At 43.9% G+C, this 17213-nt stretch overlaps 1 protein-coding gene across 5 annotated transcripts in view; it reads right to left on the bottom strand.

Moving 5' to 3' along the window:
* The window catches only part of LOC119713567 (tetraspanin-15-like), a 78775-nt gene that overhangs the window by 17418 nt on the left and 44144 nt on the right, over window positions 1-17213 (bottom strand). For all 5 annotated transcript variants that reach the window (XM_072027083.1, XM_072027084.1, XM_072027082.1 and 2 more), the window contains 2 exons: window positions 14883-14978; window positions 6007-6120 (listed from right to left, as the gene is read on the bottom strand). In XM_072027083.1, coding sequence (XP_071883184.1) covers window positions 6007-6120; window positions 14883-14978 — 210 coding nt within the window. The remainder of the gene's footprint in view (window positions 1-6006; window positions 6121-14882; window positions 14979-17213) is intronic.

The following is a 17213-nucleotide window of genomic DNA, read 5'->3' as shown; positions in this document are numbered from 1 at the left end:
CTCATCCTGCACTGGGACCATGAAACAGGAAGCCCTCAGAATAAGGAGAATTTGAGACATTCCTAAGGCACATGCTGTTGCCAATAGTGGTATAAAGGAATATGCGCATGATCCAGGAACCATTTATTTGGTTTGCATTTAAAAAAACAACTCAAAAACCACAATCACCAACAAAACAAAACAAAACAACCAAACAAAAACAAATAACAAACAAAGAAAAACTAAAGCATTTAGTTCTTGGCAGCTTTCAGTTATCCTTGTTTTTTAGACTCACTTCCATGGACATCATGGGATCCTTACTGGTGAAACATCATAGCTTTCTGTAGGACTTATCCATTGAACAACATCCATCTATGGTGCAAATTTATCACCAATTTTCTTCCTTCTTGCATCAAATAATGAAGGGTTTCTCAATCATCTCCAATTCTGACCATCCACTTGAGTAATTCTCTCAACAGCTTGTATTTGGGTAAATTGTGGACAAATGAGTTTTTTGCCTTGATTTATCTTTGTTATTGTCTTGCATGGAAGTGAAAGTCAGAGCTGAACTGATATTTCTAACATAAAAACCAGGAGACATCCTTAGTCTTCCCAAGTGAATTTTGATGCCTTCAGAGATCACAAAACAGCAACAAATGCAGGTGTTTAAAACCCACCAAGGGCAGAGGACTGCAATCCTTGCACTTTTCTTTTAACCAACAGTTTCCCACCCCCAAAATCAGATATTTCACGAGGGGCTCAGAGACACTGTGCTTGGCAGAGGCACAGCTACCCTGTGTCTTCCACAGGAGAAGGCCTAACTGCAATGGAAAACCATTTAGAGAAGTACTTAGCGATGAGGATACAGAGGGCCCCCACTGCAGTAGGTGTATATTTGCTCATTCCTTATTCTAGGGAAGACTTTAAGGCCTGTGACCTTAGATATGAGACTCTTTAAAATAGCCAGCATTTCTGGAGGATGTCTGTTCTTGTTGATGCACATCAGTCTGCCCTGCAAGATGCCCAATGTGATATGATGCAAAGCTCTGGAGGCTTTTGCAACAGAAGGGTCTTCTTTTGAAAACAGGATGGTTTTATGTCTGCATTTAATGAATGACAGGTTAACAACACTTCTGAAAACATGTTTCATACTCCTTCCTTCAGACAAGCTCACCAACCAATCACCCTGACAAACAAATGATTTGTTTGACAAGCGTACGAGGTCTAACAAAAGCTCTGAAGTTGGACCTGCCAATGAAAATTACTCAGAATTGGCGAATACAGAAGGATCATGTGCAGCATGTGATATTGTTGTCTTGTATTGCCTTGGTTTGGAGGACTGAACTGAGACACCCTAGAGCAGAAGAAATGATCAAAAACCTGACCACTTTGCTGGTATTCACCCAAAACCTGCCTAGATGGGGCTGTACTGCATGGCTTGATCCTATCAGTATCTATTCATTTTTCCATAATACTCTATTTCCATACAACATCTTCTAGTACCTCTCTACTTAAAACTCAAAGGTCCTCTAAGAGAACAGGATGCTTTGCTCTCCATCTTTCATTCATGAAGGTGCAAATAGAGGACAACATTTTGTTGCAAAAGAAGAAAAGGGTTTCTTGCCCTACAAACTGGTGTATTTAAACTGGTTGGTACAAGGGTTATTCAGTGGAGAGATCATTGTGGTTCATCTCTGAACCAGCACAGACAAATTCATAGAATCATAGAAACACAAGGCTGGAAAGGACCTACAAGATCATCTAGTCCAACCGTCCTCCTATCACCAATACTACCCACTAAGCTGCTAAATCATATATCGTAGCACTTTGTCCAGGCCCTTCTTGAACACTGCCAAGGACAGTGACTCCATCACCTCCCTGGGCTGGGTTCCAGCACCTGACCACTCTTTGAGAGATTTTTTTTTTTTCCTGATATCTAATCTAAATCTCCCCTGGCACAACTTGTGGCCATTTCCTCAACTCCTATCATTTGTTATCTAGGATAAGAGGTCAACCTTCTTCACAACCTCCCTTCAGGAAGTTGTAGAGTGCAATGAGGTCTCGCTTGAGCCTCCTCTTCTCCAGGCTAAACAATACCAGCTCCCTCAGCCACTCCTCATAAGACTTGTGCTCCAGACCCCTCACCAGAGTTGTTGCCCTTCTCTGGACACGTTCCAAGGCCTTGACGTCTTTCTTGTAGTGAGGGGCCCAAAACTAAACACAGTATTCAAGGTGTGGCCTCACCAGAGCTGAGTACAGGGGGATGATCATCTCCCTGGTCCTGCTGGCTACACTATTCTTGATACAAGCCAAGATACCATTGGCCTTCTTGGCCACCTGGACAAAATCTTCTCTTCAGCCTTTAAGTAGCATATTTTGGAGGAAAGGGTTTTGAATAGGGTTTGTACATTGATCAGAACAACTAGGTATATCTAGAGTATCATGCACAGATACTGCCTTCATCCTGAAGTGCTTTTCCCATCTTATCAGCCTGCAAGGAAAACCTCCACAACAACATTGCAGTTTCAGGTAACAACTATGCACTGAGACATGCAAAAGCAATTATGCAATTATTATTATAATGAAATTATGCAATTATTATTAAAATGTAATTATGTTTTTTATTATTTTTATTTTTTATTATTTTTAATTCTCTTGTTAAAAATATTTTTATTTGCTTGTTCTATGTCATAGTAAGTGGAAAATTTCCAAGGGATCATGCTCTCCTAACTCATTTAATATACTATTGATATTGTATAGCGATGGATTCATAACCAAAAGCAGTGCCAAAAACCAAATAAATTTGAAGAAAGAGGCCACATCTATCTACCTGCTTACTGCTCTTGCCAAGAGTTTCATTCCATGTGGAGATTTAGATTCATTTGGCAAGGTCTCACTTTCAATAAAACCTCTCTGGCAGTCAGAGACACATTCACAGGCTTTAAATCTTGAAAAAATTGTACAGAATTTGCCATCAATATTCCCTCCCAGAAGCTGGAGTCCTTTGCTAGAGCATCCTCCAGACATGGCTCATTAAAATGTGAAGCCAGAAAGTTGCCTTATTTCTTATCCCACTATATTACACATCTGTGATTTTTATAACTCAAACAGTGACAGTCAGGCAAAGCTTTGTTTCCCACATTGTTCCAACATACCACAGGGAATGTAAAAATAATGAAAAAGGCACCTGATTTCTCCAGCATATACTTAATACCAATACAAAAGGACAACATAAGAATTTCTAATTCAACTTTGGGAGCTGGCAAAGATCCTTAATCAACACCCCGATTAGAGATAAAAACTATTTTTGCAGCTGTTTTGCATGTCATGCTTAGATGAATAATAAAGCACCTCACAGTTCCTCTTTTTCCTTTAAAAAAAAATAAAAAAGATAACAACAATAACAGATTTATGCTATGTTTTCCTTGTGCAATTCATAAAGCTTGGGGAATGGCCAGGTTTCGGAGGTAATTCTGCCTGTTGTTCTTAACTCTAAGGAGGTTTTGCCACTGGGATCACAGAGTAATAGAGTATCACAAATTGGAAAGGACCCATAAGCCTCATTGACTTAAACTCCTGGCTCCACACAGGACCACAGAAAATTCAACCCTATTTGTAAGACCATTGTCCAAACACTTCATAGAATATCCTGAGTTGGAAGGGACCCTTAAGGATCATCAAGTCCAACTCTTGGACTCCAAGTCCACTTCTTGGACTCCAGCAGGAGTGACCACTTCCCTGTTTCAGTGCCCGACCACCCTCCCAGTGAAGAACCTTTTCGTAATATCCAGCCTGAACCTCCCCTGTCACAGCTCCATGCCATTTCCTTGGGTCCCATTGCTGTCACCAGAGAGCAGGGAGCAGCGCCTGACCCCCGTCCCGCTCCCCTTGAGAGGAAGCTGCAGCCCGCCACGAGGCCTCCCCTCCGTCTCCTCTTCTCAGGGCTGAAACAATCAAGTGATCTCAGCCACTCCTCCTCCATCTTCTCCTCTAGACTTTTCACCATTTTTGTGCATGGTGCTTGAGGTGAGGCCTCACCAGCACAGAGCAGAGTGGGACGGCCACTTCCCTTGAGCAGCTGGCAGTGCTGTGCCTGAAACAGCCCAGGGCACGGTCAGCCCGTTTGGCTGCCAGGGCACACTGCTGGCTCGTGTTCAACTTGCCATCAACCAGATCCCCCAGATCCCTCTCCAGGGGGCTGCTCTCCAGCCTCTCATCCCCCAGTCTGCACATATAGCCAGGATTGCCCCGTCCCAGGTGCAGAATCCAGCACATGCTCTTGTTAAACTTTCTGCAGTTGGTGATTGCCCAGCCCTCCAAACTGTCAAGATCTCTCTGCAAGGCCGCTCTGCCCTCAAGGGAGTCAGCAGCTCCTCCTAATTAATATCAGCTGCAAGCTTACTTAGCACGCATTCCAGTCCTGCATCCATATCATGTATAAAACATTGAAGAGAACTGGCCCCAAAATGGAGCCCTGGGGAACTCCATTAGTACCCATTAGACACCAGCCCAATGTAACCCCGTTTACCCTTTGAGCCCAGCCTGTCAGCTAGTTGTTCAGCCTTTGTAGCGTGTATTTGTCCAGCTGTACGCTGGACGTTTTGTCCAGAAGGATACTGTAAGAAACAGCATCAAGAGCTTTGCTGAATTCCAAAAAGTTCACATTTACTGGTTTCCCTTGGTCAACTACGTGGGTAACGTTGTTGTCAAAGTTAATTTGGTTAGTTAAACGGGACTTCCCTTGTAAGCCCATGTTGGCAGTGACAAATGACTGTGTTGTCTTTCAGGTGGTTTTCAGTAACTTCCAGAATACTCTTCTCCACAATTTTGCCAGGCACTGAAATGAGCTGACAGGTCTGTAATTACCAGGGCCTTCTTTCTTAGCCTTCTTGGAAACTGGGACATTTGCAAGCTTCTAGTCAACTGGGATCACTCCAGATTCCCAAGGCCACTGAAAAATAACTGAGAGGTGGTGACATCAGCCAGCTCTTCTTGACGAATCCCATCAGACTAACGTGCATCTAGCTGGAGGAGCAAATCCTTCACTAGTTCAGAGTTGGCTGAGTTTATTGTTCCCCAGTCATGGTCCTCTAACTCAGGGCTCTTGGACTTCCTGGGCCCATCACTAGTGTTAAAGTCAGGATTATGCTAAGTAACTCATTTTTAGGACCATGTATATAATTTTTTAGCCACAGTAGCCAGGGATATTTGCACTTTTTTACCCAGTCTTGGCTGAGCTTTTCCGTTTTCCCTCAGTATGTGTTAGATTGATTGCAACAAGGCAGACCATTATATTAAGCAAAACAGTGTGAGAGCACTTAGCTTAGTCTCAGCAGCACTACATAGGAGAATCTTGGCTTGCAGCACTGAAAATCAGTTTAATAAACCTTCATGGTCACGCAGTAGGAAACACACCCAACCTTCCCTCCAAGGGGAGACCTTGTCCCAGTTCACAGCATGTCAGAAATACAGCCTTGGAGTTGCATTTGCTCACAAGACTTTTTTTATTCAATTGCACAAGGGTGCAAATTGAACTCTTCTCATGGCTCCATTTATGACAAAACCCTCAAAACCTCCTTGTTAAAAGTAGATGCCAGCACACATGAACCCCATTCTGCTAAACCTTGTGGCAGCTGGCTGAGAAATGTATGCTCTTACAGAGGAAGACAAAGGACAACAGCTAATTTGGATCCACGTTGTGATACAGCCAAGCATTTAAGTCTTTGCAAAACCATCCTCCAAAGCATTTCATCCCATAGGAGGTAGAGAGATGGGAACCCAGCATTTCTAACAAATCCGTGGCACAATACAAATGCAATTAATATCCCAGTTCTTTGTTATTTATGCTGCATTAAAACAGCAGACCATACTAAAATGCAGTGTAGCCCATATATATGTATATTTTAGTTTCTTTAGCATGAAATGCTTATGCTGTCTCAAACCACTTTTCAAAATGGCAACACAGTTAATAAGAAACTCAAGTACAGAAACAAGAAGTAAAAACTTTTCATGCCTTGGATGCTTTACCTTCCTGATACAGCATGTGTAGGGCACCCCACATGCAAGTGGCCCACTGCCATTGCACGAGTGGTATAGGTTAACCTCCCAGTCTCGGTATTCATCACCACCACAGCAAGAAAACTGCAAAAGAAAAGGAAAGAGTGAGACATGCAGATGAGCAAACCTCAACATTTCCAACTCGCTGATGCATCTCCTGTCCAGCCTTGCACTGCATCTTCAGTGCTGTTTTGCAATGCTGGTATAAAGAGGTCCACAGGATCCACCCTGGGATGGATCCCATCCAGACCCATGGACTTGTATGGATCCAGATGGAGCAGCAAATCCCACACACGTTCAGGGTTGGATGGGAGTTTGTCATTCCCACCATCATGGTCCTCCTGCTCAGGACACCCAGGGTCCTGAAGCCCATAATCGGCATTGAAGACAGAGGTGAAGAAGGCATTAAATGTCTCTGCTTTGCCTATGTCATTGTCTGTGAGGAGACCTTCCCCGTCAAGTAGCGGACCTATGTTTTCTTTGGTTCTCCTTTTTCAGTTAACATATCTAAAAAAACCTTTTTTATTGTCTCTCACAGACATGGCCAGCTTCAACTCTAGTTGGGCTTTGGCCCCATGAATTTTCTCCCTACAAACACGACCAGCATCCCTGTATTCCTTCCTCATTGCCTGACTCTCCTTCCAGCAGCTGTACACTTTCTTTTTCTGTCTAAGCTCCAATAGAAGATCCCTGGTCAGCCATGCCGGCCTTCTGTCCCGCCTGCCTGCCTTCTGATATTTTGAAATCGCCTGATCTTGTGCTTTTAGGAGGTAGTGCTTAAAGATTGATCAGCACTGATGGACGCCAATGCCTTCAAAAGCAGCTTCCCAGAGGACCTTGCTGACTAGTTCCCTGAGCAGCCTGAAGTCTGCTTTCCCCCTATCCAGGGCTGAAGTTTTGGTGGCAGTTTTCCTTCTGTCACCGTAAATTCTAAACTCAACCACTTCATGGTCACTATGACAGCCGCCAATTGCCACGTCTCCCACAAGACTCTCTCTGTTTTCCAGCAACAGATCAAGGACGGCACCTTTCCTAGTTGGCTCCCTTAGCACCTGCACCAAGAAGTTATCATCTAGGTGCTTTATGGACCTCCTGGACTTGCTCGTGTCAGCTGTGTGGTGATCCCAGTTGACGTCTGGCGAGTTGAAATCTCCCATAAGGACAAGGGGAATTGATCTCAAGGCATCTCTCAGTTCTGCAAATAATTCATCGGCGTTGTCGTCCTGGCCAGGTGGTCTGTAATAGATTCCCACAATGACATCCCCTTTATTTGTTCGTCCCTTAATCCTTACCCAGAGGTGCTTAACTTTGCCATCCCCAACCTGAAGTTCCACACAGTCCAGCCCATGCTTCACATACATCGCCACCCCACCACCTTGCCTGTCCCCCCTGAAGAGCCTGTAACCATCTATTGCAGCACACCAGCCACAGGACTCATCCCACCAGGTTTCACTTATGGGATGATTTCTTACTTTCCAGGAAGCTGAAGACTCTGTGTTAAAAACTAACAAACACACAAACAAAAAAGCTAAAGCAGACGTTTAGCTTGGTTTAGCCCCATTTTAGAAGTGTGTAGCAGGTATAGAGATGTACATGCATGTGTAGGAGGCATTGTGGCTTTCACAGGACCAGGAAAGATCAGGCTCATTCATGCTTTCTTCCTGCTGATTTAATTATAGGTAACTAATCCATCCTATTGGGGTGTGTAGGAGAGACGGCTATTTCAGCACCTTGAATAAATGTATTTCTTTGCTCAACTAGTTGGTGTTATTCAACAGTATGCTAATAAGACTCTGCAGTCTAACAGGGATTTCTCTTCCAATTAAGTTAAATTAGAGATCAAATGCTGCAGCTACAAATGAAAAAACTTCTTTTTTCTACTTCTTGTATAATGTGAAAAAATAAAAAGTTTAATGAAAGTCATTTTCTGTTCTCTGTGGAATAAAATTGGGCTTATTACATATCAAATCATCCCTTCTCTTGGTAAACAAACTCGAATCTTTACATTTCCCCCTGGAAAGAAAAGCCTGAAGTGGGCAGGAGAGCTGTGTGTATGCTTGACAAGACAGAAAATTCCAGGTTTTCTGCATTTCTGTAAGCACCAGTCTCCAAGGAGCAGTTTCCAGAACAAGTTTAATTAATACCCCATGAGTATCTGTTCCCTCTCCTGCTCATAGGTTGGTGACAATACTTGGTGAAAAGGAGCAGGAAAAGCCATCAGCTCTTTGGGTCCTCATGGCCTCCTCCCATGTGAAATGGGCAGATATGGCCAGGAGCTACCAGCCCACAAACTGAAAACTAATTTCTGACTTCCTACCTTTAATTCATCTATTACTTTTAGTCCCATCTGTATCAGTGAGGGAGACAAGCTTGCAAAACTTGTCCAGAAAGAGGAGAGAAAAACCCCTAAAGGGATATTGGATATTCTACCCTACTTTGTATTCCCATGCTACAAAGAAGTTTCTTCCATTTGCTTTTATAATTCTGAAAAAAATTGGTACAAAATCATTGTAATGAGTGTTACTAGCTGGTGGGAAGGCTCACCAGGGTGTTTTCTTCCCTGCAAGGAGAGGTTTAAGCTGAACTACTGTTGTGCCTGGATTTATTTTTCATAAGCTGAGATAGATCTGGGTCTGTGTTTTACTTTCATATGGGTTCCCAGACCTCAGAGAGAGCTAATACACAGGAGGAGAAAAAAAAAAAAAGACCAAGAAGTACTACACATTGGGTACTGCTGCTACAACCCCTGACATGCGGGCTTATTACAGCTAATGACCATAGCCCTGTACAGTGGCCTTGAAGAAATGCACTAAAACGAGCCATGCTGGGTGGAAGCTGCCTTTATTTTCCCTGAAGAATAAAGATGCAGGTTTGCAAGCATAACACCTTCAGCTCTCCAAGCTTTACTTTGAGGTTGGAGCTGCTCAGGTATGAGCAAAAACCACAGCCCTATCAGTGCTTTGAAATTCAATTCCTGTTCTCAGCAAAGTGGTTTGAACTCTCCTCTCCCACCTGCACTCAGCAAACCATTCAGAAGACACAAGGGAAGAAGCAGCACAGAGCTGCAGTTAGTGATTTTCAGCAAACTGAGTCATTTTGGTTTCCAGCCTTGCATCCATGGTGTGCAAAGGGCACACCATGCACAAAGGGCACCCTTTGTTCAGCAAAAACAAATAATATAAATGTGTAAATATTATTTTTAAGGCAAATTTATTTCAATATCTTCCTGTTCACAGACAGCAAAACCAAGTAGGTGTTGGCAGGTAAAACCACCTCATTTGTGCCATAATCATGGTAATGTAATAATTACTGTCTGGCACTTCTATGTACATCTGTTATTTAGGAAAGGACCATAATTACTTATTTTAATACATGATACTGGTTTACATGTTTGGAAGCAGTCAGCATTGCTTGAGAGAGGGTTTAAGCAAAATTTAATACCTAAGGGGTGTACCATGGTTTTGTCTGAGCTAAATGAGCTGTGTGCCAGGTAACCAATGAGTAGACAAGATTTTTACCCCCCAAAATGGCAAGAATAAGCACTAAATGGTGATAATAGGGTGCTCTGGGCCTGTGTTTTGACAAAACAAAACAAAAGAAACAAACAAAACCACCAAGCTGGGGTGCAATCCTTCCAGACTGGATGCAAATTTTCATCCCTCCAAAGTGGTTTGGGCTGCTTGGGTCTTGTAAAGCCCCACAGGAGCCAAGTCCAAGTCATTATGAGACCACTGGCATCAGCATCTCCACCATTTTTTTAATCTAATCCAAGTGTTGCTGAGCATAATGCCTAGAACAGCAAGAATGCAAGAATGCTGTGATTTTCTCTCTTAAAAGAAATTATGCTTCTGCACTGCTTCTCCCCACTCCTATCTCAGTAGGATGCATTTCAATTGCTGATGTTGCTGTCATTCCCGGCTTGCAAATTATACTCTAATACAAAAACTCGCAGCAACGAGCAGCAAGTTCTTGCAAAGCTCCTTCTCTTGCTACAGAAGAAAATGTGTGAATGCTAAAAACTTATCGGCAATATTAGAAGTAGCCATTAACTTCTAGTACAGACAGAAATGCTATGAGATGAATATCTCCCCCTGAAAACTTAAACAAAAACTCAAGTGAGGAAGTAGACTCAAAAATGTCATAAAAAGGGGGTGAGATTATATAATAAGTGCCTAGTCTTTGGTTGTTTGGAGATACAGAAACCTTCCCGCAAACAGATCTGCTTTATCTAGAGATCTGTGGTCTAACCTCCTTGCCAGGGCTCATCAAGGATGGTTTCCACATGCATTTGTGTTGGCTTGTGGCAGCATCCATTTATCATTCATACAGAGAGGACTGGCTTACAGCACCTTTTTAGAGAGGTTGGAGCCAAACTTTAAAAAAAGATTAAGATCTTTCTTGAAATCAGTGAAGTCTTGAAACCTTTAGAGGTCTTCCAGTTTTATTAATGCATTTGGTTCAGTAATGACAACTCCAAGAGTCAGAAGTAGGTATTTAAAAAGAGAAGGGAATGTGGAGGCCACCACCAGCCTTGAATTTCAACTACATCAAAGAGGAAGGAGCTTCTTGGTCTCCTTCAAAGCTAGAGATAAGATTTATATATTTATGATGCTCCAACCCACAATGAAAGGAGAGAAATCAAGCTGAGGTGAGAGAAAGCAGCTCTGAAAAGCAGCTCTACTGGCAAAACCAAGCTGTGAGCATGCAAGTTGGATGTAATTTCTCCCTTTTACCTCTCCTAGATCTTGAGGTTTTGCTTTTTCCAGTGTTTTTTTTTTTTTTTTTTTTTTCCTCAAAGAATTCATCAAATGCTTTGAGCTGAGTGTTTCCTTTCACAATAAAACAAATAACAGTCAAACTTCATATCCTCGCTCAAAACAGCAGCAAATCTACTTTTCCTTAATTCCCAGGAGCAGGTCCTCACTTTACTGGAAAAACACATATGTTAGAGCCAACCATACTTGTCCAAAATGGCCAAACTCCTAATGGTGTGGACAAAAGCTTCAAGTTTGACTTTAAATTAGGTCTGCAAGCTCTCTGCTGAATGCATGTGTGATACGAAGTGTGTCCTAAACTATACTGCAGCAAAACAGCTTCTCAGAGAATGGTTAGCAAGGCAGAGTTTCATCAATAACCTATTGCTGGCAACACAACTCAATCTCTTGCCTTAATCCTGTGTATAAATTAGGGATTTTGTTTCTGAGTGGTACCACATCATGGACTATTCCCTCAGTCTGGCTTTTCAATGTACTTGGAGGGATGCATCATTGCTTTGCTGAGGCATGATTACCTGGGATTTTGTGAGATGGAAGGAAAGGGGCTTGTGGGAAACCATCTAGCTGGAGGTAGAGGATAGTAATTAGGAAGGCATGTTAATTTAATAAAAAGCAGGACTAGAAACCACAGGCAACTCAAAAAACCACACAGTGCATGAAATACGAGGCAACAGTGGCAGAGGAATACCAAAAGTTTGGTTAAAAATAGACAGCTGCAAGGTGAATAGTTTATCGAACTGCAGGTTGGCTTGAGAATAGGGGAAGGATGCTGCCAAGATCTGGAAGGATCTAAGCATTAAGTATCACGATTAAGAGATGTGAAAACACACAATTAAATCAAACAAACAAACAAAAAAAATAGAGGAGACTTTGCAAGCCCCAACACCAGATAAGGTGCAGACTAGCACCTCTCTCACCAGTCCGTGGGGCAGCTTGCAGTGCTGCCCATGGAAAACTGGGAGCTCTCCTCAAAGCTACCATGTGGAAACACATCAGCAATCAGTCAAGTGCTTGCCTACATGTCCCAGAAAAGAAAGTTATCTAAGGTGGCCCACCTAAGGGTTACCACATTCCCAAAGCAGCTTTTGTGCATTATATTTCATTCCTACACCTACTGTTTCCATGCAGTTTGTGATAGCAATAAAAAAAAAATAATCAGGCAGTTTTCAATCAGGAATGGGAAATATAAATATATGGGTGGGATCTTCTCATCTGTGCTCCATTACAGAATTGAACATGCTTTTCATAGTTCTCACAGGAGCACAGGCTGGCCAAAATCACCTGTGGAATAGGCTTGGGGAGCAGCACAGTGTAAAGCTAGGTAAAAAGAGCAAAATTTTGGCTATCAAACGAGACTGGCTATCAAACGAGACTTTAGGGGGCTGGGACAGTTAGTGGATGTAGCGGGAGTGCAGGTGGTGTTTTCATCCATCCCTATGGTGGCAGGGAGGGGTACAGAGTGGACACGGAAAGCCCACCTGTTAAACACGTGGCTCCGGGGCTGGTGCCAACGCAGAAATCTTGGGTTTTTCAACCATGGGGCACTTTACTCGGCACCCGGCCTGATGGCCGCAGACGGGTCCCTATCTTTTAGGGGAAAAAGGATCCTGGGCCAGGAGCTGGCAGGGCTCATTGAGAGGGCTTTAAACTAGGTAAGAAGGGGGATGGGGCTGAAGCAAGGATTGTTGGGGCTGTGCCAGGGGGAACAATAGCAAGGCCGGGGGATAAAGTAATGGCCCAGCTGAAGTGCATCTACACCAATGCACGCAGCATGGGTAACAAACAGGAGGAGCTGGAAGCCATCGTGCAGCAGGCAGGCTACGACTTGGTTGCCATCACAGAGACATGGTGGGACCAGTCTCATGACTGGAGTGCTGCAATGCCTGGCTATAGGCTCTTCAGAAGGGACAGGCAGCACAGAAGGGGTGGTGGTGTGGCTCTCTATATTAGAGAGTCTTTCAATGTTGTAGAACTCGAGGCTGGGAATGACAAAGTCGAGTCCCTTTGGGTTAGGCTCGGCAGGGACAACAAGGCTAGTGTCCTCATCGGGGTCTGCTATAGACCGCCGAACCAGGATGAGGAGACGGATGAGGAGTTCTACAGGCAACTGACAGAAGTTGCGAAATCTTCAGCGCTTGTACTCATGGGGGACTTCAACTTCCCTGACATATCCTGGAAGCACAACACAGCCCAGAGAAAGCAGTCTAGGAGGTTTCTGGAGAGCGTGGAAGATAGCTTCCTGACGCAGCTGGTTAGTGAACCTACCAGGGGCGGTGCCCTGTTAGACCTTCTCTGCACAAACAGAGAAGGACTGGTGGAGGATGTGATTGTCGGGAGCTGTCTTGGGCAGAGTGACCACGCAATGGTGGAGTTCTCTATTCGTGGCGAGGCCAGGACGGGGACCAGTAAAACCACTGTATTGGACTTTTGGAGGGCTGACTTTTAGCTGCTCAGGACACTGGTTGGTAGAGTCCCTTGGGAGGCGGTTCTGAAGGGCCCAGGGGTCCAGGAAGGCTGGGCGCTCTTCAAGAGGGAAATCTTACTGGCGCAGGAACGGTCTGTCCCCACATGCCCAAAGACGAGCTGGCCGGGAAGAAGACCAGCCTGGCTGAACAGAGAATTGTGGCTTGAGCTTAGGAGAAAAAAGAGGGTTTATAATCTTTGGAAAAGTGGGCAGGCCACTAGGGAGGACTATAAGGATGTTGCGAGGCTGTGAAGGGACAAAATTAGGAAGGCCAAAGCTCATCTGGAGCTCAATCTGGCTACTGCCGTTAAAGATAACAAAAAATGTTTTTATAAATACATCAACACAAAAAGGAGGACTAAGGAGAATCTCCATCCTTTACTGGATGCGGGGGGAAACTTAGTTACAAGAGATGAGGAAAAGGCGGAGGTGCTCAATGCCTTCTTTGCCTCAGTCTTTAGCGGCAATACCGATTGTTCTCTGGATACCCAGTACCCCGAGCTGGTGGAAGGGGATGGGGAGCAGGATGTGGCCCTCGCTATCCACGAAGAACTGGTTGGTGACCTGCTACGGCACTTGGATGTGCGCAAGTCAATGGGGCTGGATGGGATCCACCCAAGGGTACTGAGAGAACTGGTGGAGGAGCTGGCCAAGCCCCTCCACCAGGGGGTAAATGGAGTCAAGTCCAGATGGAGGCCAGTCACTAGTGGCGTCCCCCAGGGCTTGGTGCTGGGCCAGTCCTCTTTAATATCTTCATCAATGATCTGGATGAGGGCATTGAGTGCACCCTCAGTAAGTTTGCAGATGACACCAAGCTGTGCGCGTGTGTCGATCTGCTCGAGGGTAGGAAGGCTCTGCAGGAGGATCTGGATAGGCTGCACTGATGGGCTGAGGTCAACTGCATGAAGTTCAACAAGGCCAAGTGCCGGGTCCTGCACCTGGGGCGCAATAACCCCAAGCAGAGCTACAGGCTGGGAGATGAGTGGTTGGAGAGCTGCCAGGCAGAGAAGGACCTGGGAGTGACGGTGGACAGTCGGCTGAATATGAGCCAGCAGTGTGCTCAGGTGGCCAAGAAGGCCAACAGCATCCTGGCTTGTATCAGAAACAGTGTGGCCAGCAGGGCTAGGGAGGTGATCGTCCCCCTGCACTTGGCTCTGGTAAGGCCGCACCTCAAGTACTGTGTTCAGTTTTGAGGTGGGGGTTGGTCTGTTCTCCCACGTGCCTGGTGACAGGACGAGGGGGAACGAGCTTAAGTTGCGCCAGGGGAGTTTTAGGTTGGATGTTAGGAAGAACTTCTTTACCAAAAGGGTTGTTAGGCGTTGAAATGGGCTGCCCAGGGAAGTGGTGGAGTCACCATCCCTGGAAGTCTTTAAAAGACGTTTAGATGTAGAGCTTAGGGATATGGTTTAGTGGGGACTGTTAGCGTTAGGTCAGGGGTTGGACTTGATGATCTTGAGGTCTCTTCCAACCTAGAAATTCTGTGATTCTGTGATTCTGTGATGCACAAAGTAAATCACTCATTATGTTTCCCATTCACAGTAGTATAATATGCTTGAAAAACTTCACAGACAGACCTCCCCAGTGCTGTCCCCTGTGCAAAATCAAACCTTTTCTTGTACAAAATCCAAGATATTCTTGAAGTCGAGGTCATCGTAATAGTGTCGGATGCCCTCTTGGATGTTGGAGTGGAATACCGTATTCATCTGGGGAAAAAGCAGAAATCATAGTTCACATATGGAACAGACTATGTGAAAATATTACAAACCATGAAAAATATGCAGAGAAAACTTTTCATAGCAAGCTTCACCAGCTGTTACCAGAGTAAGAATCTAACCCATATGATGTCACAACCCTGTTTCTTGGGGAAAAATTCATCATTTTTGAGCACTCTTGGTTAGCAGCATCTCATAGCATCTCTCTGTTGCCTGCATGCTGCAATTGATCTCGTAAAGTGATCCTTTACTCATTTGACTTTTCCTATATGCTGCATATTAAATTGATTTTTTAGGGTGACTTCTTTGGGAGCTCCCTAAAGCCCTCAAATCCCATCCACCGACATAACTGTAACCCCTCACAAGCATTAGGAGCAGCCGTAATAGGCAAAATGTCCTGTGATAGCCAACTCCACCAGCTGCGTGGTGGTATTTCCCTCAGATGAGGAAAACAACACAGGAGCAGAGACCTCATAAGAGCCCTCAATCACTGCTAATCCCAACAAATCATCCAGCAATTCAATTGTGCCTGGAGAGGCAGCAGCACAACCGGTCTGGGTTCTCTCTGATGCTCTCTGTGCTGTATCTCTGAGAACACTTTGACACATCAGGCATTTCAAATTAAAGACTAACTGAATGAAAAATGCATTTCACAGATGAATGGAAAGCTTATTAGTGAGCTGGAAGCAGAGCCGTAAAATATTTTATGCAAAGCCAAAGCACACCACAGGTTTGCCATTTGGTTCCTGACAAAGCACCAGGCAGAGATATTTATGAAGGAAAAGGGAACCTTTTCTGAGTTAGAAGCAAGGAGAAAGAAGGGGGGAGAAAACATTGTTCTTCATAATTCACTCTGACATGAAAATTAGAGGGTGGGCAAACTGGGAAAAGGAAGAAGAACATTGAGGAAAAAAAATGAAGGCGTATCGGAGTATTAAACAAAGCCTGCCAACAGCAAGAGATCAGGGAAGGGGAACTTAAAAAGCCTTTAAGAAATTGCTCATGTGGAAGTTTATTAAAATGTTAATTTGTGTTTTTCCCACTGCTACAACAATCACAACAGGCAATGCCTGAGCTTCACTGTTCCCTGCTTTTTTCCCCTATGTAGGCTCACCCTGAAATCTTGTCACCCTCCAAGAAGACATCAGTCTAGAGGGCAGTGTCTCAAATTAAATCTTGACTTCAAGTTTGGAGCTAAATGTTGCAGGGTTAAATCATTAAATTCTGTTATGAGACATCTCCACTCACTTTGCTTCAAGGACAACAAACCAGTTATCTTCAATAATCTCAAAATTTTTTTAAAAAATTACATATCAACAGGGTATATTTCAAAATTCCAACAGCTACAAGGACACCAAATTAATTCCTCATTGCACCCTCCCCACCATCTTATTTAATACTAAATCCAATTAAATCTTTCTAACAAGTTTAATAAACAAACATTGTTGCAAATACAGATTTGCGCCTCCTAACAATTTTAGGTCAAATGGATTCGTAACATTGTACCTCTCTTTTCTCTCTCCTTCATTGTTTGATTTTTAATTGGGTTTTGATATTGCCTGTTAAATTTAAATTAAGGGACAATTTACACACCAATGGTTTTACTGTATCCTTGAGCTTAATCATAAAGCTGTGATCCCCTCTCTCTATGGATTCCATGCAACATGTCTGAAGCACAGGATGGTGCTGAACGCTGGCAGACAAAGGTAGATGGAGCAAAGCAGAGGATTTCATGCCAATTTTCGTGAAAATAAAGCCACTGTGTGCCAGCACATATTGATTTTCTATGCATGGGAAAGACTCAAGTGCTGATTTTCCTTAGAGAATCATGTCTCCCTGCTGGTGACCCAATACCCTTAATTTTCCCATAATTGGAGAGTTTTGGAGAGCTCTCAAAATCTGCTGGACAAAATTTGACGCTGCATCCAAAAGGCAATGTCCTCCTCCTTTGCCTCTCTCTTCCACTTTGGGGCTCACCAAGTACCTAAATCCTCAAACTACCCATAGCCCACCAACCTTTCAACCCAACAGGTTTGAAAGCATCAAGCTGTTTGTGCAAAAGTGAATTGATTTTTATAGTCCCTAAGTACTTATTTCAGATGTTACTCTCCTGGTCTGCACATTCCTTGAGCCATCAGAAACTGAGATTTGATATTTAATCATTTGATCAATTACAATGGTAAAATAAGATTGAAAATGGCAGGGTTTCTTCACCAGAATGTGGGC

The sequence above is a fragment of the Anas platyrhynchos genome, chromosome 23 (assembly GCF_047663525.1).
Source record: "Anas platyrhynchos isolate ZD024472 breed Pekin duck chromosome 23, IASCAAS_PekinDuck_T2T, whole genome shotgun sequence".
Taxonomy (NCBI): Eukaryota; Metazoa; Chordata; class Aves; order Anseriformes; family Anatidae; genus Anas; species Anas platyrhynchos.
This window is presented reverse-complemented; position numbering and strand designations above follow the sequence as displayed.